Source organism: Silurus meridionalis, chromosome 6 (genome assembly GCF_014805685.1).
Source record: "Silurus meridionalis isolate SWU-2019-XX chromosome 6, ASM1480568v1, whole genome shotgun sequence".
NCBI lineage: Eukaryota > Metazoa > Chordata > Actinopteri > Siluriformes > Siluridae > Silurus > Silurus meridionalis.
Window position 1 is genome coordinate 10,569,626 of NC_060889.1, and position 22,365 is coordinate 10,591,990.

Genomic DNA, 22,365 nt, shown 5'->3' on the forward strand with positions numbered 1-22,365 from the left:
AATTTACACGATAGAGTAATACACATTTCTGCGATTTCAAAAGCAATTACAAATAAAACACAATTATAAAATTCAACAAAGCAGGCATGTGTAACATTTTCCAAGTTTTTATGATCAGCATGGGTTTGCTCATAAATCTGCCAGAGACCATCCAGTTTTCTTCTATATCTGGTTGCTGTGGTCAATTGATTATGTGATTCAAAGAAGAAAAAAATAGTATTAAATGCAGCAACACCATCTTAGGCATGAAATTATGTATGGTATTAATTAATGTTTGATCTCAAAATTGTGAAATTTGCATGAGATCAAGAGAAACTAGGAGTGGTGGCCGGTAACAAAACACTTTTACTTAGTTACTTCATTTGACAAAATTTTTCAGGTATCTGTTGTATATCACAGAATTAAAATTTTGGGAAATGTTGACTATTAATTCAATACATTTTATTGTGTAATTTCTTACTTTTCTCCCCACCACATTTCAGATCTACATGCGGTTCCTCGCTAAGTTGAAGCCAATAGATGCATTGTGATAAATGTTAACCTGGCATGAGACCACAGGGATCCTCTTAATTTGAGCTAGTGCTGAGTCATTCATGAACGATTCATTCATTTTGAACGAGTCTTTAATCTGACACAGAAGAACGAGTAGTCTCCAAGAGTGATTCAACAAAGCATCGAAAATCTCTATGTAGGTCGTGTACGGAAAACAGAATTGAGTATTTTACATCTCGACTCTTCTACTACGAGTCATTTTTTATTTTGTCACGTGACTCCCATAGACACTATGCATTTATATACATATATATTAATTATTGGAACTATATTCAAAGTTTGCATATCTAGACATTTGTGGATCTGCTTATTGAAAACCTAAAAATTTAAGGTGGATAAAAATTGTATTTTATGGCTGATTAAAGGAACGGTATGATTTAAATTACTCCAAAAAAAGATGTGTTCACTTTGATGAATGAGATTTAAAGAACCAAGTGGCTAAAATGATCTGATCTTCCCATCAATTCTGTGAGCCTGTAACAACAGATAACTCTCTCATTGAAAAATATTAAATAAAAATATTCAATATTCTTCAATATAGTTCTCATATAGTAGATTAAGTTTTTTTTTTTTTTTTTTTTAAAGCAAATACTTTTGTACTTTTATTGAAAAAATAAATGTACAGGAAGTTTTTGTTTTCTTTTACTCGAGTAATATTTAATATGTACTTAAAATTACTAAAGTACTAAAAGTACTAAATATTTAATATTGTACTTAATACATAATATTTAATTGTAATATTTAATTTGTACTTTTACTCAGGTACAGGGCTGTGTACTTCATTCACCACTGTAAATGAATAATAATAACCAGGAGCATGACTGATTTTGTGTTTGCCCTAGTAAAAACTAAACATAGCAGCTGTTCTAAATTAGTCATTCATTAATTTGTTTATTTTAATTCCAGCTTCTTTAACTCCAGCCTTCCTCATACCTTGCACTGCACTGATAATTGCCATATGCCTTGTCATAAATAAAACCTCCTCTGGATGAATCAGAGTGAAAATATTCCTGAGAAGCCCATAAAAGATAAACAAGTAGCACATTTTACCAGTTAAGACTGACTCACCAAACAGATTTCCTCATCTTAATTTTATATTCTTGGATACAAACAGTCACCTGGCTGAAAGGGGGATGTGGTGACAGTGTTATAATATGAGCTGCAACTAAAAAAAAGATTCAAATCAGAATGCTTCTCACCTCAATTATATTGTAAGAAAATGTCTATGAAGTACATCTGGTGTGGATTCCTATAAATCTTAACCAGACATGTTTTAGTGATATGTGTGGCGGGCGGTCAGGGCCAGCAAAGCCTTCTCTACTGGCCTAAACACTATCAGCACAGACCTACATTTACAACCTAAATTCTAATATTTGTTCCATGAAATTGTATTAATTTATTCCCAACAGTTTATTCTCTTTTTCATAGTGATTCTCATGGCTGCACTGCTTCCAGTACGTGTATGTTAGATTTTTTTGTCCAATCAGATTTCAGCCTCTATGTGCTGCCATGTCAATCTAATCTGTCCAGGGCCTTCAGAGTCAGTACTGCTGGCTCTTCACAAATGGGTTGGGTTTAAAATAATTATTTGACGCATCTAGATGTACATATCTGTTAAGAAAAATAATAATAATTGCAGCAAAAACAAAAGAAGTGTCCTTGCTGTTCCATTACTTTAGGAGGGTACTTTGTATGTGATATGCTACAACCTAAATACACGCCAGATCACAATCCTACTAAACATTAGGAGTGAAATGTGTGAGACAGACTGAGAGACAGAGGAACAGAAGGGAAAAAGGAAGAGGATGACAAAAGAGAGCACATTAGGGGAGATGAGAAGAAAGTTAAAGAGCAGCGAGTATACACACACACACACACACACACACACACACACACACACACACACACACACAATAAAAAGCACAAGAGCCTCTCAGTCAGTCTTTTTGATACTGAGTGGTTTTTATTCTCTCAGTGTTACCCTGCTCTCATGTCAGGCCTGTGATGGAGTGAGTGTGAAAAGGTCTGGGGTGGAGAGGTGAAGGAGCACACATGAGTCAACAAGAAATGAGACTGACTCTCTCCCGCCCCCAGCAGAGTCAAGGGCAAATAACTAACTGAAGTGAAGTATGACACACTAACCCACACTTCGCACCGAGGTTTAACGCAAAGAAAGCTAGAAACAAACTTGATGTCTTTTCAGACTTACCGGTTAAGTCGGTGACACCAGCTACAGTTGAAATTGATGTCAGCCGCAATGCAGGCGGAACAGCTTCTAAACTGGAGGCATGCTGTGGGGTCAGATAATAACTTTTTAAGATTTAACTTATCGTCCAATTGGCAGTGCTCATTGATCACATGACAGATAACAACCTGGAAGGCTCAAGGATAGTTCAGTGACATGTAAAGCCATTACATCTTTGCAAACTGCTGCTCATACACAATAATGGCATAACACAGTAAGACAAGTTAAGATGGGGGCCTGATTTATTACATATCTAATACATGAGCTAACAAACCTGAGATTGTCAGGTATGGCTTTGATTAATAGTGTATAGAGAAAGGCCATAAAAATAGTAACCTGGGACTCAGATCCTCAGACTGAACCCACATTTTATGAAGTATATCAGACCAAATGGGCTTTCGATACAGCTTCTGAGATGCAGTTTGCACCAGTAAAATGATATATACTGGCCAGTCACACTTGCCTAATGGTTGTTCATTTTGTTTGGACTATTTCCTTTGAACATAATGAAGGATAGAGCCTTGTATTTTGTGTATATATATATATATCAATTCATGTGTATTATTCAGAAGTTTTTCAGAAAGATTTTCATCAGTAAATTATATTACAATAAACAAAATAGAAAAGCTTTAAAAAAACTCATTGTGTTGAAGTGATTGTAAATCTGGAGCTTTTGTCCAGAAAATAGAACAAAAAGTACTAATGACTGAAGCCAAAATACATAAATCATCCTAAAGGTAGCCTATATTGCAGCCTGCAACTAACAAATGAAAAGGCCATAAAGCTGATGATGACTAATAAAAATGAAACAAGTTCATAATTTGATAATAATTGATACTTTTATAAACGTGCACATTTTCTTATTTTATAAATTCAAATGGATTCAATAGATGACGGATGAATATAAAACCCATGTTTGAACTGAAGTGAAATAAAGAGGGTGTGAAGAAGTCTGGCTATGAATCTCACGTCCCACTGAAAATCAAAATATTTATGAAATAATAGTTTAGAAATGAAAAGAATAGACCAGTGTGATGAATCTGATTACTAAAAAGACAAAGCATGCGTCCAGCTGCATCCATGTGTCTGTTTGTCAAAGTGTTATTGTGTGAGCGTTCCTTACTTGGGAGCGGCATCATTTCCACAGCTGTGCTGTTTGTGATTTTGGTCTTGAGTAACTCCACACGGTGATACTCATAGATAGTCTTCCTTCGAACATCTGCACACAAAAACACACACTCCTTAAGAACCATAAAACTAAACACAACAGCAAAACTAGAAGAGAGATTAATGCTTTTCGGATTTCAGGCCACCGCCTCCATAGTCTGTTTATTCTCCACTTAAAATTCATCATATTTAGTTGTTCTTTGTCTGTCAGAGGAAGAGCAACAAGATGAATAATTGTGCTTTGAATTGCAAGTCTTAAACTGTGTTGTTTTGAGACACACATACACACACAGACACACACATTAAGCTCAAGCACTGATCAAACTATCAGTATTACAATGTAGAGTAAACCAAACAAGATGAAATGCAAACAGATTGTTTGTGACACATTTTTTCATTTGTCAAAATCATGCCATATTTGAATCAATAAACTACACTAGGACAAAAATCCTTTACGAATGTTTGTGGGCGTAAAGGCTTTCATTTGTCTGCTCATGCATATAATTGCCGCATATTGGTGCAGTACTGAATAAATATTAATTACATTTTTCCTTAACTCACATTAAGAAAAGAAAAATACAACAATCCCTTCAACACAGACACACAGCAATGTATCGCTATAATTTTTTTTTTTATGTATATATGGCTTGCAACTTTTCTTGGACCGGTAGGGTTTCCTCTCTTGCCTGTAGAGAAGAACTTTCCTGGGGAAGCACACATCCTGAGCAAAGCTCGAAACACAGGAAGAGATCAGCACATCACTACAGTGATACTGGATAAATACTAATTACTTAGATCAGTTTCTTTCTTTTTCGCATTTACATTTTATTTAACCAGATCTGTAACTGTAGTAAAAGCGTGTAGTACGTGAAGGATAATCCACAGCTAGGCATGTGTCATGTTAGTAAGCAATTCGAGTGCAACGATTCTATAATACAATTCACACATACACAAATACAACACAAAAACAACCAAACACAAAATGAACAGACAATAAATCAAAGACCCAAAAAAGTTTGATATGTGCAATAAGGGTAAAAGACGAGATAAAAGGTGTGGTGAACAATGTGACTATACACACCATGCATCTGTCTTTTCCAGCCATATGTGGATCTTCACCAAACTGTTACTGTTTACTGAGGCACAGAACTGTATCGGATGTCTTTGGATGTGGTAGAATAAATTTCTCTTCACTTGAACTAGGAGACCCAAACCTGTTCAAACATGACAATGCCCCTGTTCACAACGTACCTGACTTTACTAATGCCCTTTTAACTAAATGAGCACAATTCTCCACAAGTACACTCCAAACTCTAGTGGAACATCTTCCCAGGGGAGTTGAGGTTATTATAACAGCAAACAGGAATTAAAAGTGGAATGATATGTAGGAAAAAAATACATTGAATCTTATGATTAGGTGTACACAAACATTTGTCTCTATAGTGTACCTACTGTATATACATTTTTCTCTGAGAAATTGTTGTGACATTTTGATGGAGTGTGAAATCATGTTACATTTATAGCTCTGACCTAAGACAAGCTGTCAAAGTGATATTGCCATATTAAGGTTGCCATTTTTTCCCTTATTTTTTCACAGTGTTTTACTATATTTTAATCACCTAAACCATAAAGAACACTGTGTAATCAGTGGCGGACATTAATGAAGTAAATCTATCTATCTGTTTTTTGCTTATCTGTATTTTACTCCATTTGGAGAGACTTTTACTTCAACTACAATACATTTCAAAGTTCAAAAGTGAAAAAAACCTATCAGATCCAGCACACAGCAAGCCACTAATCAGGGTAGAGTGTGCACTCTTTCTTAAACCTGTTTTGATTGCTGCTAGGCAGTGGCAGATTTACTGTAGGCATAGGTGACATGGGCATCTTGCTGGGAGGAGGTAAGGGGTGTCGACCCAAAAAAAAAAAAAGGACCTTTTTCTCTCACTGTTCATTTGCACAGTCACGTCAATTATTATATCATATCACAGTGAATGAACCTGGTCGGGTCTCGGAGTGCGCACCCACTGCCCCGTAGAGGTTCCCTCACTCAGACACTCAGAAAAGAAAGGCGGGGGATGGGTAATGTCACATCTGTAAGAAGAGCTGAATTAAATTAAAAATTATGGATGACAAAAAAAATGGTCCAAACCCGCAGGAACCTATTTCAGAAAAAATAGGAAGGCAGTAGTGGGGAAACGTGCAAAAGATAAAGTGTATATGCAACTCATCTTGTTATGAGGATAGTAAAGGCTAATGCATTTAATGAAATGGGCTAATAACTGTATATCACAGGTTATTCTGTGTTGCCTGCTGTGCTTTTACGCATAGAGCAACACTATTTATTTTAGCTGCATGACATTATAATTTATAGTATGTAGTTTACCATAATGCGTGTAGCAACAAAACAATTAAAGCCAAACTAGTCTAGTTGGATTGTAGTTAAATGCCACTTATAAATGTTACTTTTAATTAAGGTGACGTCATAAAGGTTTTCTGTGATTGTACTGAATATGTCCTGAGGTCAGTAAGGGGGAATCTCTGCTGCAGCTTAAAAGACTTATTTAAAAGACACTTATTATAAAAATATAGATGTTGCATGAATCTTATGTCTACAATCAGCCAAGGAGTTTATGGTTCTTGGTTCTGAGATATTTCATAAATTGTGCACAATGAAATTTGTATTTATTTGTGCAATAAATGCATTTTGGGTGATATTGATACAAGAAAGTGAGTTCTCAGAAATGTATTCAAATTTTTGGACTGCTCTGAAAATATGTTTTACTCATCCAGTGACGGTAGCTGAAGCAGAGAGGAGCTTAAAGCTGAAACTAATCAATAGGGGAGACGTTGGGACATGGCGTGGTTCACCCAGCGCGTCATTCAAGCTTGAACCGCAATTTCCAGCTGGTGGTATCTAGTTAGCACGAACGTACACTTCAGCGTACAGTTAAACAGTTAGCAGAATATTTTGAGAGGAATAAATGATGGAAGAACCTCCTGACTCTAACTTACCACTGCACCCGTGCTCTTATTTGCGCAATATTTTTTAAGTCGTTGAAAATACCTTTTTTTATTTATTTTACTTTTATTGGAGTAATATTTTACCTACTGTATCTCTACTTTTACTCAGGTACATGCTTTGTGTACTTCCTCCACCACTGTGTGTAATATTATAGATATTTGAAGCTTTGTAGATTTACTATTCAAAAAAGTACTATAAATAGTTTGCTCATGCTTTCAAAACTTCAGAAAAGTCAGAGATTTTTCAGAAAATTAATAGATGAGAGAATAGAAAGGACCTGTTACTTAGCCGGCATTCATTGCCAAGGAAGATATGCAATTGTGCGTGTGTGTGCGTGCATGTTTGTGTACACGTCTCCTGCTGATAATTTTAGTGCAGGAAATTGTTCAGTGAAGGGTGTTCTGTAGGTTAAAAGCCTTTTCCGGTAGGTAATTACCTGGCTAGCCTATGTGGCGTCACATGCCTCCTGAGTACCATGCTGACATTTTGCCTGCAGTAGTGTGTGTGTGTGTGTGTGTGTGTGTGTGTGTGTGTGTGTGTGTGTATTTATTTCTGTCAGTGGTTTGCAGCTTAATAACCTTCCATTCCCTAATTAGAAATAGCAAATGAAGCCAAAGCATTTATACAATCCACTATCTTTTCATTCTATTCCATTACCACCGAGCTGTCACTCGGTGCCGTACATCTTCATCAATCTCTCTCTCTCTCTCTCTCTTTTACACACACACACACACACACACACACACACACACACACACACACACACACACACACACTGTCACTTGACTGGGCATAACTGTGACAAGCCAGAAGACAGACAGGCTGAGGCCAGAGGATGCAAATGCTGCCCTTTAACAGCTGGCAAAACACACACACACACACACACACACACACACACACACACACACACACACACGCCTATGCATGCAACCACACATACACACATCACTCTGGTAAATATTAAACTGCAATCCATGCTATTCCATCAACTAGTTCGGTAACATGTCCTCTCTTGTCATTCCCTCCCAAGACGCCTTTATTGTCAGCTGCTTTCTCCAGTGCGCCTTAGTTTCTGGTCCCTGCTGATCCTCAAAGAACTTTTCAGCTTTGTAGCTACAATGACTTTAGCGTCCCCCCAATCCTTTCTTCAGAAAAATCCCATTTGGAGGAATGGGCATGAGAAAACCCGTAATGCGTCGTCTCTAATCTCTACTTCTACCAGCCTATCATGTGGTGGCAGCACAACGCATAAAATCACACAGATACAGGTCAAAAGCTATACTTAATGCTCACATCAAATGGAAATATAATCTCATTGCCTGTAGCATAGCTGTTGATGCCTGGGTTTATCATACACAACATTCGAAAAGCTTACACAGAAACGGTGCACTTTAAAAAAAAAAAAACAGTTATCAAGCGGCAGTTCTGTGTGGCAAGAGAGAGGTCAGGGGAGAAAAACCACATGGATTTGAGCTAACAGGAAGACTATGACACAAAATATACACTTTTTTTTTTTACAATTGTTGTAAGCAAATAAAGCATCTCAAAATACACAATAAACCTTATAGTAAACGAGCTGCAACAGCTAAGAATAACACTGGGTCACAATCAGGGAAAATAAAATCTGGTGCTACATGTGCATGTAAGCACAGGCTCAACCAAACTATTATGTCTTGTGTAAAAGCAAATAACTAAAAATGTACAGATGTATTTGCTTTTATAACCACATGAAACTAAGAGTTTTATTGTACAACCAAAAAACCTCATATAACAGTAAAATTATTAAGTTTTAAGTTGTATTCTATGACCTCTTCAAAATAAGCTCATCCTGAACATCCTTTGAAGGTATTGTCCTTTACTGTACTGTTGTGGAAGAGTTATACTTTATAATATACCTATACGGTGGCACGCAGACGTAAATGGGATTCATTGAACTGATGGTGGTGAGTAATTAGTGAAGACAGCTTGACCTAGATGAAGACCAAACTGCCATGTTTACATATACAGTGTTTATTATTATATGCATGATATCATTGCACTTTGCTCCAGACCAGCTCAATGTACTGGTTGACGCAGCACGATCAGTCATTGTAGTCTATTCTATTGCAATTATTGTACTGTGTTGCATTGTTACTGTATTGCAACTAGTATTTCTTACATTTCTTGTATATATATCTTGTATATATTATTTTATATATTTCTTGTATTTCTTGTAAGATTAAACAATATATTTATTTGCTACCTTTGAGCATGAGAAACTAAGAATTGGATAAGCATTGAATGGAACACATTGGATAAACAAAAAATTCATATAATGGTAGAGTGAAGTTCTAAAGGCCACCCTGTGTTTATCCTATCAACCTTATTCACAATAAGTGTAGGTATACTTGTGTGGCTATGGGCTGCACCATTGTCCTGGAAAAACATTGTTTTGTTTACTGTGTACTGTTCCAGACGTATATGGTTGAAATTACAATAATTTATGCCATTTGGCAGACACTGTTATCCAGAGGGACTTTCAAAAGTGCTTTGAAGCCTCTATAAATAATAATCCCAATTCCAAAAGTTGGGAAAAACGTAATATGTAAATGAAAACAGATTGCAATGATTTGCAAGCCACAAAAAAACATATATTATTAACAACAGAAGATAGAAACCATCAAAATGTTTACACTGTGGAAATGTAAATTTTTGTGAAAAAAAAATTGTCAATTTGAATTTGATGGCCGCAACAGTTGGAATAAGGACAACAAAAGTCTGGAAAAGTAAATGTTACCAGAGAAACAGCTGGAGGAACATTTTGAAACTAATTAGGTAATTGGCAACAGGACAGTATAATGATTGGATATAAAAGAGTATCTTAGAGAGACAAAGTCTCTCAGAGATTCACCAATTTGCAAAAAACTGTGTCTAAATATCGTGGAAATATTTAAGAATAATGTTCTTCAACATTAAATTGTAAAGACTAAACATATCATCATCTACAGCACATAATATCATTAAAAGATTTTGAGAATCTGGAAAAATCTCTGAAAAGGGACATGGGTTAAAATCATAATAATAATAATCATAATTCCATCTGTAATAGAAATTACTGCATAGGTCTAGAAACACCTCCAGAAATCATTGTCTGTGAACACAGTTTGCTGTGTCATCTACAAATGCAGGTTTAAGCGTTATCATGTAAAGAAAATTCCATATGTGAACATGATCCACAAAACCCATTGTTTTCTGTGGGCCAAAGCTAAAAGTTTTAGGAAACCATGGACGTTGACTCCGCCGGGCTAAATAAAAGAGGGACAGGGACCTGTAATTAGTGCATAGTTCAAATGCCTGCTGCTCTGATGGTATAGGGTGTATTAGTGACTATAGAAAAGGCGCTATCACATCTGGAAAGAAATCATCAACGCTGAAAGGTATATACAGGTTTTAAAACAAGAAATGCTTCTATCCAGATGCAAGAGCCTGCATATATCAGCAAGACAATGCTAAACAGCATACTGTATCTATTAGAAGAGCATGACTTTGTAGTAAAGGCCTGCCTTCATCACTTCGAAACTGTTCGAAAGGAATATAAAAGAAAGTCACTAAATTAAGTACCCATGAGAGGTAGGTTTTTCATTCCATTACATAGGTTCCAAAACAGAGAAGAGTCTTAAAGCAGTTATTGTGATGCTGTGAAAAAATGTTGTGACCAGTGGAGCAATAGCAGAGGATCAGAGATTGCTTGGTGCAGTGCGGGGTGAGATAAGTGTTCTGGGATAAGTGGGTGCTAGTCTGTTTTTCCTGTGCAGGTGTCAGCAAAGCATCAGTGTTTTAAATCTGATGCGGGCAGCTGCATGAAGTTATTTAAGGGGTGGTGTGAAAAAAGCCACTTGACCTGACTTGATTCCTCTAAACCTGCTTATTTCACTTGCATAATTGGCCTGTGTGTTTCGCGCTGTTAATACTCGTGATGACTGTCACGACACAGATCCATACAAGTCAGAACTTGTCTCAAAGCATCAAATTCTGACACAATATTAGAACTGCACCGCACTCTACATCCTAACAAAGCCTTATTTTCTTACAGCTCTCAGCTACATTGTTATGGCAGGGCATTGCAAGAGCCAGATTAGTTTTTAACGAGAAGCAATGAAGTGTTAATGGTTGGCCATGCTGCACTGTCCTGTCTCCAAACACAGCTGCTGCACCTCAGCCAAACACAACATAATGCCACCACGTTCTGCTCATCGAAGCTGTTGATGGAGCACAAGCAAGCGGTTTAAATAAACATGTGCAATTATCTCTATAAACCTCCAATAAAACTGTTTATAGCACAGCATGAAATAATCTGCACTCTGTACACACTCCTTGTTGCACAACAAATGGATCGCCCTACTGTATGCTTTGCATAAGAGTCAGATATCCTTGCAGAAAGCAGCCTGTGTCAGCATTATTACAGTATGCTGTTTTGCTGAGCAGTTCCCCTGAGACAGCATATGCTACAGCCTGACTGCACAGCATATTTTCGTAGTTTTAGTACTGCATTGTTTCCAAATTTACTTTATACTTTCACACACAAATCGGCCGAACTCGAAAGTAAGAAACATTTTGGATTGGGTACATAAAAAAAAATAAAGAAATAAATTCTAGTTTTAGAGCTGAGCCCAGCATACTTTTTCTGCATATTTATTTAGTTTAAGACTTAAGAATTACTACAAAAACATGTTTTAAGGGTCTGCTTTACGTGCCAGCATCAATAAATTCTAATAACAGCAGGGTGGAGTGTCTCGACTTCTTAAAGCCATGTTTAAGTGCATAATCCACATCTGCATGACAAATAAATGGTTTGTGGGAATGTTTACATATGAACAGAGAATCTGCAGGGTAGATAAACATAATAGAGGTCTACAGTATATCTATAATGCCAGTTTCCAGTGGAAAAAATGTATGCCATCCATTATGTACAGCCAATTTTCTTTCCCGGAATTCTTAAATTCACCAGAAATATAATAACATTTATCTCTGTGCAGTGCTATTAGACGTCACTGTATATAATTACAAGTAATGCATTTTAATAAAACACAAAGTTTCAAATGTTAATTTGATTAAATATATAAAAATTGTATACATATATAGATTATATATCAAGAGTTACATTGCAAAGTTTATTTCCAAACTTTACCAAACAAATATATAAATGTACAGATGTTTACACCTTTTACACACTCTTGGCATCCAGACAGTTTGTTTCTCCAAACATTTAGCTGAAATAATTTGCCATGCCAAAGATGCTCTTCACATGATGGATATTTCTTTCTGACCTTGCAAGCCAGTTAATTCCAGAGCAGTTCAATAGGATTTAGGTCAAAAGACTGGGCAGTCAATTTCATAATAGATAATTCTATTTAGACAATTGGACTGAAGAGGAAATTCAAATGATTTTAAAATAATTTAATTAACTACATACTTACAAATATGTGATCATGCTACATTCTATTTGTATTTAAGACAAAATATAAAAAGTGAAAAAATAACACTAATTATATTTATACACATTGACTGCTAGAACAAAACACAAATATTTCACCACTGCTTGGACTTGGACTTACTCGGATAAGAATACACCACTTGACAGAGCCTGAGGGGAATGTATTAAATGTGCTGTTATATGACTTACTTGGAATTTGTTGAATCCTGTGAACCACCACAAAGGCGTCAGAGAGGCCGACCTTCACTGGATGGTTCACAGAGCTGATCTGAGCGATCTGAATAGGAACCTGAGCAGAACAAAAGAAAAAAATACATCTAATACATATGTATAAATGTAAATATATATAATCAAAAATTCCAGATGATTCAGTACTTAATACAACTTTTTATGTTGAAAGCTGACAGTGTTACTGTTTCCAAACATAGTATTTTAAAATGAGTATCTCAATAAGTACCCAAATGGTCTCTAGAAGATTTGTGAAATCTGTAGCTGTGTTTTTGCTAAAAATTTGTGATGAATTAGGTTAGATCTCAAATTCATACACACAGATATTGTACTGTGATGACATTACATTTATTTGAATAAATAAATCGTTTTTAGAAGGAGTATGATAAAAAAAGAAAAGAGAATATATACTGTATATATATATATATATATATATATATATATATATATATATATATATATATATAGAGAGAGAGAGAGAGAGAGAGAGAGAGAGAGAGAGAGAAAGAGAAAGAGAAAAACGTCTCTAGGTTACGTAACCCTAGTTCCTTGAGAGAATGAGACGCTGCGTCAGAACGCTTGGGAACCGGCTGCATTGTCCATGCTCTGAATAATGTGTGTAATCAGTCAAAATTAGAGGCAGGCTGTCACCGGCGGGGTCAGCTAGGTCAAAGGACAGAGGTGCCAGGAGTGGCAAAATGGTCAAGGTTGTAAAACCTGACAAAGGTGAGTGGGGTGGACCAGCCCGCAGTGTGCAGAGGTCTTGGAGGCTGCCACACTCTGGGTTGAGTGCGCTCTGACCCCGAATCGAGCGGGGAGACCAAAGGACCCGCAAGAGGATGCAAAAGAGTGTGCTGAGAGTCTGCTTAGGAGCAGGAAGGCCTCTCCTCGGAGGTCAGAAGCAAATGAACATGTGTTCCGACTTCCTCCAAGGACCAGACCGGGCACAGTAGGTTCAATCTATCCTGGTTCAATGTTCAAAGGTTCAATGTCTGGAGCCTGACAGGTCGTGGGACGAACGAGGGCACCTAGGGGACGTAACCCACTTTAGGGTGCAGAAAGGCACTGGCCATGCCAGGAGGGCCAGCGATCACCTACTCTCCTCAGAGAGCAGACAGCCAGCAAGAATGCAGTCTTAATAGTGGACTGGGTTGAATTGGTGCAGAGCGCACCACACAGTGAACAGATGCCATCTCGTGGCATACGACCTCTGCGACATCTCTAGAGATGTGTCCAAACCTCTCCCATAGACCTCATGACCACTTCCCACCCCGTGAGGGACACATCCGTCGTTAGCACTATGTGAAGACCGAGGACTCCCAGAACAGGGTCTTGAGATAGGAACCAGGGATCTCTTCAAACATCTAAGCAGTCTCTTAAACTGCCTGACAGGGAGTGAGTAAGCATTTTTCAACTGGAGCATCATCAAAAAGCGTTTCAGCTGAAGTAGATCTAAGATAGGATGCAACCCACCGTTGCCTTGCTCCACAGTGTGCAGGACCTAACAAGACATGTCTGGCAGAACTATCCAGGCTCTTCTTAAAGGTGGGGCAGTGCCCTGACACAGCTCTAGTGACGAGACCTCCTGGTCCGCAACAACACCGGGCAGAAACCAAGGAGGGAGGGAGCTGAAGCTGGCTGTGCCCTGAAACACATTCGTGGCAGGGTTAACGAGCCAGGTCCCTGAAGGGGGCCAGAAAAAAATGGGCACAGAGGAAGGCGGTGCTACACACCCTCAGGTCATCCCCCAGCAGGTACGGTCAGGACCTCTTGGTCGAAGCCCTCTTATTAAAAATGACGGTCCTGAGATGTCACCTCATGGGGCTTCAGACCAGAGAGCCACGTGGGATACCCTACAGGGGAAAAGCGCCTAGCCTCTATCTCTGCACTTCCCAGTGGGGTTGTGGTTTGGGCTGTGCCTGCTGAGCAGCCATATGAGTGCCGCGTAGAAGGTACCACTGGAACACCGCAGATTGTTTCTTCACTTTCTGAAACCTTTTGACTACTGAGCTAACAGAGTTGCCAAAAAGGCCTGAGGGTGAGAGTGAGGTGTCCAGCAGCACGGCTTTGTCCCTGTCAGAATTCTTGGACAGGGTGAGCCACAGATGTCTCCCACATCCAGCTCCTGTAGCAGGTCGGCTTGGTATGCCTGTAACACCGCCATAATCTATAGACTTCCAGTGGCCTGACCTGCTGAGGCGTAAGCCTTTCCCACCGGCGCTGACGAAGTATGCAGAGGCTTGGTGGGTAGAATCAGGGTCTTAAGGGAGGATTTCGCACCTAGGGAGAGATAACCCGCTAGCATCTCTTTAACCCATGGCATAACTCCATAGCCATGATTTCTAAGCCTGGTCTTAGGGCTAAAGGGGCGGGCCGAGAAGGGCCGTGCCCAGGACCTGGACACCTCGGTGTGCAGGTCAGGGAAAAATGGCAAACCCCGATGTGGAGACTGTGAGGTCAGGAGCAAAAAGCGCTCATCGAGCTTACTTGACAGAGGGGCTTTATGCTTATCGGCTGGCCAAGCTACAGTATATCCAGCTTCTATAGGGCACGTATCACAACCTCAAGGAGCTCCTCGCTTCCAGGTTCACAGCATGTATCAAATACAACAATTTAGCCAACAATTTTACAGTAAATTAGTTGAGTTCCTTATGTTTTCCTTAAATGATTTCCTAATTATGTTTCTGCAACAGGTTTCTGGGCAAGAGAAAAGAGCAGGTGGCTTTGAAAAACTTTTTTTTAGCTTCCATTGGCCTGGTTCGGTAGGTAATAAATCTATAATTTGTTCACACCTGACATACAATTTGTTTCGCTGTCAATTTCATTTTCGGCTTTTTATCAAGTCCCATAAAGCAGAGGGTTTGACACTGGGGAAGCAACAAAAAAAAGTAATAAATTATGTAACATGAAAAGAAGTAAAATGCCCAGGTACTAGACAAGAGATTGAATCTGTCAATTAGGACATGAATTCATATATTAGAATTAATGAGCTTAATTTATTCACAAATAAGTATATTTTATATCCTGGATAAAAATCTGCCTTTCTTACAATATAAGATAAGAGAGAAAGAGATACTATAAAGGTGCATGGGACGAATGAGCAGATGGGTCGCATTGCATGTCATGCCATAACAGTGGTAAGACCAGTGGCTTTACTGCTTTACCAGCTACAGCAGAGAGGAATTTGTATTGAATTATGCAGACAAGATGAGAGAAGCACAGAGAAAGAGGAAGTATGAGACCGCATGAGTGACAGAGAGAAAAGATTCAGAGGGGGATATAATGTAAATGAGAGATGACAAGACTGATGGGTATCAGAGAGAACAAAGACACAAAACAATTGCTAAAAATAAAAACACAATAGAAAATAAATGGAGAAAACTATCCGACCTCCTTGTAGGCGAAGATAATTCTGCCATCACTGTGTAGCGTGGCCTGAAATGTGAAGCTGCCCAGATTGTACGAGTCCTGAAGGTGAACGTGGTCCCACTGAACCACGAGTGCAGTGCCTGCAACCACACACAGCAATATATACATTCAAACTCCCGCAGAGTGCATAAAACCTAGCTCATTTTATATGAACATATATTTTAACCATAAACACAAGTCTATTCAATAATACAAGACCATTAGCACAAATGGTGCATGGAAAAGACTGACTGTAAGCCTACTAGAAGCACGGTTAATGTACTGTATGTACAAATGTCACCTATACGTATGTCGTTGTAACCGTGTAATGTGTTCAGGGCTCCGAACAATACAAACAGCTCAAAATATAGACATAATGAATGCATGTTGATTATTTAATTACATTTATGTCGAGCACATTCAATTCTTACATCATTTATAGAATAATATTATTATATTTTCAGTATGACTGACTATATTTATATAATCAAAAGCAGTGAGACGAGATGAGACAGTGAGAGATGATGTATTGATTATCTGTCTGCGAGTGCTTGTGTGTGAGAGTGTGTGTGTTTTTGTGCAGGGACACTAAAAAAATAAACATGCCACAAATCTTACCATTGTCAAAATAAATGACAGTTGAGTTTCTTGACAGACTGGGGTCAAAGTTCGCCATGAGCGGGGCAATGTACTGTGTGGCTGTCAGCATTCTGTGTACCACATCTCCCGTGTAAATGAACCCTGCAGCGCAAAAAGAAAAAAAAAAGTTAAATCAGTAAACATTGAACATTAAACATTATAAATGATCCTGCATTAAGAATAATGCAGACATTGCATTTACGGGGATAAACCTTATTCCAGTTCCCAAGTGGCATCTCTGAATGCTGAGAGGCATTTCCTTACCCCTCATGTTTATCTGAGTGCTTATCTGAGTGCTGTGCTTTTGCATGATTCAGTCCTGCATGTGTGTGAACAGCAGATAAAGCCATGTGCAGCACTTAAAGCCAGTGAGCTATGCATGCAGTCCCTCACGCCAATGCAGCAAATGTGAAATGCACTTAAAAATACTAATGTGATTCCTCTCAGAGATTGTTAGATATGGATGAGGTTTTTTTTTTTAGGTTCAGGACAAACCAGTAATGACCTAAATCCGTGTTATAAGAATGCTAGTGCAACAGCTACTACACATGTATCAGCACAACAGGTCAAATCAAGTCAGTTCAAGTTTATTTCTATAGCCCTTTTCAGAATGGACATTGCCTCAAAGCAGCTTTACAGAATGTACCGCCTCATCAAGGTGAATGACAACAACAACAACAACAACAACAACAACAACAACATCTACTACTGCTAGCACTGCTGTTGCTGCTGCAATAACTACTATATAGCTACTACTACCTCCACTATTAGCAACACAACTATTTACAGTGCATATTACTACTACTACTACTACTACTACTACTACTACTACTAATACTATTACTACAGGTGCTGCCGCTACAACAAACACTACTGCTAAAACCTTTCACATTATTTCTGCCAACAGTATATAACAACAACGTCTACCACTACAAATACTTCTAATACTTTCCCTACTTCTTCCACTACAACTAATAGTACTTACCCCCACCACTAATACAAGAATTACTACCCGTATTACTTTCCCTGCTGTTATCATATTTATTAATGCTGGTATCAACAGCATTAACAACAAGTACTGCATCAACTACTACTATATTTTTTAGCTTCAACTTTCACAGCACTGTTTACTACTTCCAATACAGGGTTTCAACAACAAACAATACTTCTAATAACTGTACTATTACATAAATCTCTATTATAACAACTACAACAAGAGATACCAGAACTAGAACTAGTATTTTAACCAACACGACTAATACAACAACTACTATAATAATACTATTACTACAAATATTACTACTATTACAATCACTAGTATTGCATCCTCTTGGACTAATTTTACCACAACTTATAATTTTACTGCTTGCACAACTGCAACAAATATACTCGTATTGTTATTATTGTTACTTCTACTGGTATTGCTTTCACACAACAACAACTATTACTACTACAACTGCTCACAATGGCTACTACTCCATCCATTAGTAATAACTAATCCCACAACGACACCTTTAACTTTTACACACATCTACTATTAATACAACTATAACAAGAACAAATACTTTTACTACTACTTCCACCAATCTCAGTAATACATCATCTATAAGCATACTACTACTACTACTACTGATACTACTACTACTACTACTACTACTACTACTACAACTACTACTACTACTACTACTACTGATACTACTACTACTACTACTACTACTACTACTACTACTACTACTACTACTACTACTACTACTACAACCACTACCACTGATACCACCACCACTACCACTGATACCACTACTACCACTGATACCAATACTACTACCACTACCACTGCTAATACCACTACCACTACCACCACTACCACTAGAACCACTGATCCCACCACCACTACTACCACAACCACTACTACCACTGATACCAATACCACCACCACTACCACTACCACTGATACCACCACCACTACCACCACCGCTGATACCACTACCACTACCACCACCACCACAACCACTACCACCACTACCACTGATACCACCACCACAACCACTACCACCACCACTACCACTACCACTACTACCACCACCACCACCACCACCGATACCACTACCACTACCACTGATAACACTGATACCACCACCACAACCACTACCACTACCACTACCACCACCGATACCACTACCACCACTACCACCACCACCGATACCACCACCACCACCACTGATACCACCACCACTACTACCACTGATACCACCACCACCACCACCACCACCACAACCACTACCACTGATACCACCACCACTACCACTGATACCACCACTACCACCACCACCACTCACTACCACCACCACTGATACCACCACTACCACTGATACCACCACTACCACCACAACCACTACCACTGATACCACCACCACCACTGATAACACCACCACCACCACAACCACTACCACTGATACCACCACTACCACCGATAATACCACTACCACCACCACAACCACCACCACTACTACCACTACCACCACTGACACCACCACCACTACCACCACTACCACCACAACCACTACCACTCACCACTACCACCACAACCACTACCACCACCACTGATCCCACCACCACCACCACCACTCACTACCACTGATAACACCACCACCACCACAACAACCACCACCACCACTAATCCCACCACCACCACCACCACCACTGATACCACCACCACTACCACCACCACCATCACCACCACCACCACCACTCACTACCACCACCACCAACCACCACCACTCACTACCACTGATCCACCACCACCACCATCACCACCACCACCACTACCACCACCACTGATACTACCACCACAACCACTACCACTGACACCACCACCACCACAACAACAACAACCACCACCACTCACCACCACCACTACCACCACCACCACCACTGATACCACTACTACTACCACTGATACCACTACCACTACCACAACCACTACTACCACCACTACCACTGATACCACTACCACTACCACCACAACCACTACTACCACTGATACCACTCACCACCACTACCACCACCGCTGATACCACCACCACTACCACAAACACTGCTACCACTGATCCCACCACCACTACTACCACTGATACCACTACTACCACTACAACCACTACTACCACTGATACCACCACTACTACTACCACTGATACCACCACCACTACACCACCACCACTACTACCACTACACAACCACTACCACCACCGATACCACCACTACCACAACCACCACTACCACCACCACCACCGATACCACTACCACCACTACCACTACCACTACTACCACCACTGATACCACCACAACCACTACTACCACCACTGATACTACCACCACCACTACCACCACTACCACTGATACTACTACTACTACTACCACTGATACCACTACTACCACTACAACCATTACCACAACCACTGATACCACTACCACAACCACTACCACTGATACTACCACTACCACCGATACCACTACCACCACTACCACTGATACCACCACTACCACTGATACCAATACCACTACCACAACCACTACCACCGATACCACTACCACCGATAATACCACCACTACCACCACAACCACTACCACCGCTGATACCACTACCACCACCACTGATACCACCACTCACTACCACTACTACCACTACAACCACCACCACCACTACCACTCACCACCACTACCACTGATACCACTACACCACCACCACTACCACTCACTACCACCACCACTACCACCACCACTGATCCCACCACTACCACCACTACTACCACCGCTGATACCACCACTACTACCACCACCACTACCACTACAACCACTACTACCACCACTGATACCACTACCACAACCACTACCACCACTGATACCACCACCACAACCACTACCACTACTACTACTACTACTACCACTGATACCACTACTACTACCACTGATACTACTACTACTACCACTGATAACACTGATACCACTACTACTACTACCACCGATACCACCACTACCACTACCACTGATAATACTGATACTACCACAACCACTACTATTACTACTACTACTACAACCACTACTACTGATACCACTACTACCACTACAACCACTACTACTGATACCACTACTACTACTACTACTACCACCACAACTACAACATCCACAACAACTTTTACTACTGCTACCACCACTACCACTAACTTCTAATACCTTTACAGTTACTTCCATTATATCATAACAACAACAAAAACACAGCGAGAATTGCTATTACTACAAACTACTAATACTACTGTAATAACTACGACTACTAACTATAGCTACTTCTTTTACTATTAGTCACAATACCCTTTACTACTACAACAACAAGATGAGCTACTACTAATAGTGAACTACTACTAATAGGTTTATGTCCATTACAAACATTTAATACATAAATACCAACAAGAGTAATAGTATTTGAAAGTAGATATTTTTATCAATCAGGGTTGCCTCATTGCATCAACACAAGATGCACAATTATGCAATTCCACAGATATTTACAACCGTCGTACCAGATAGCATGCTGACAGAATGACAAGCCCATGTTACAATTATTTATTCAAACTGGTGTAAATGTCAGCCCACACATCCCCACGCTCTGCTGGAAGAATTCCGTTGTCTAGTACAAAGACTATATTTGTCCAATTACACTTTCTTTCCCCATGTCTCCAGCCTGGCAGACGGACGGAACTAATTAGCTGTAACTAATTAGCTGTATAATCTGTAAACGTGATTCCCATTCAGGAAATTTCCCTCATCATTCAGTAAAGCACACACGCATACACAAGGAGACTAGGCCCGTCACAATTATGAGATCTGGTCTGATTAACTACCATCCTTAGAGTTGCAATTAACAACTTCATTGTGTAATATTTAAGAGCTTATCAAATCAACGGTAGTGTAATAATGCACATGTGCACGCTTTTATCAGCACAAAAGAAATTAAATGTCCAAATTTAGGATTATAATAGAAATTTTAAGACATATAAGCAATAGCTAAAAATGTAAAAATAGCTCAAAATGTTGTATTTAAAACATAAATACACATAAATTTTTGGACAAAACTACAAAAAGAATTATATTACTGTCACTATTAATGCACTTGAATTATAACACTTGTATTCATTTAAGTGTTTGGGTTAATGTCATGTACCACAGCTTTTACTGTAGCAGTAAAGTCACTGCCGCATTTTACTGTGTTCAGGGCAAATCAGAGTTACAAGTAGTTCAACGATCGAAAATCTTTTACTGAGACATCAAAATATTTTGGATGTTCTATTTGTAGATTTGTTCAATGGATGCTATTTCCAAAAGAACTGGATATAAATTATGATTCTGTGCCAAACAATTCAAACGCTGACAAGTTTCTCTTGACGCATTTCGGTCAGAGTTGTACTATATGTAAATAAAATAAACATAATACAGAAGGCAGATTTTTCTTCAGATATGCCACGCACAAGTCAGCTCAATAAAAAAAGCTAATGCTACTATCTAATTAAACCGGGACATAAGCGTGCCTTCCAAACAAAATATAAAGCACATCTGGTCTAATCGCACATCAAGATTATT

At 39.0% G+C, this 22,365-nt stretch overlaps 1 protein-coding gene across 4 annotated transcripts in view; it reads right to left on the minus strand.

Moving 5' to 3' along the window:
- plxdc2b (plexin domain containing 2b) overlaps positions 1–22,365 on the minus strand; it is a 129,905-nt gene that overhangs the window by 26,177 nt on the left and 81,363 nt on the right. For all 4 annotated transcript variants that reach the window (XM_046851875.1, XM_046851874.1, XM_046851873.1 and 1 more), the window contains exons 5-9: positions 16,717–16,839; positions 16,081–16,199; positions 12,652–12,751; positions 3,921–4,016; positions 2,762–2,843 (exon numbers count right to left, since the gene is read on the minus strand). In XM_046851875.1, coding sequence (XP_046707831.1) covers positions 2,762–2,843; positions 3,921–4,016; positions 12,652–12,751; positions 16,081–16,199; positions 16,717–16,839 — 520 coding nt within the window. The remainder of the gene's footprint in view (positions 1–2,761; positions 2,844–3,920; positions 4,017–12,651; positions 12,752–16,080; positions 16,200–16,716; positions 16,840–22,365) is intronic.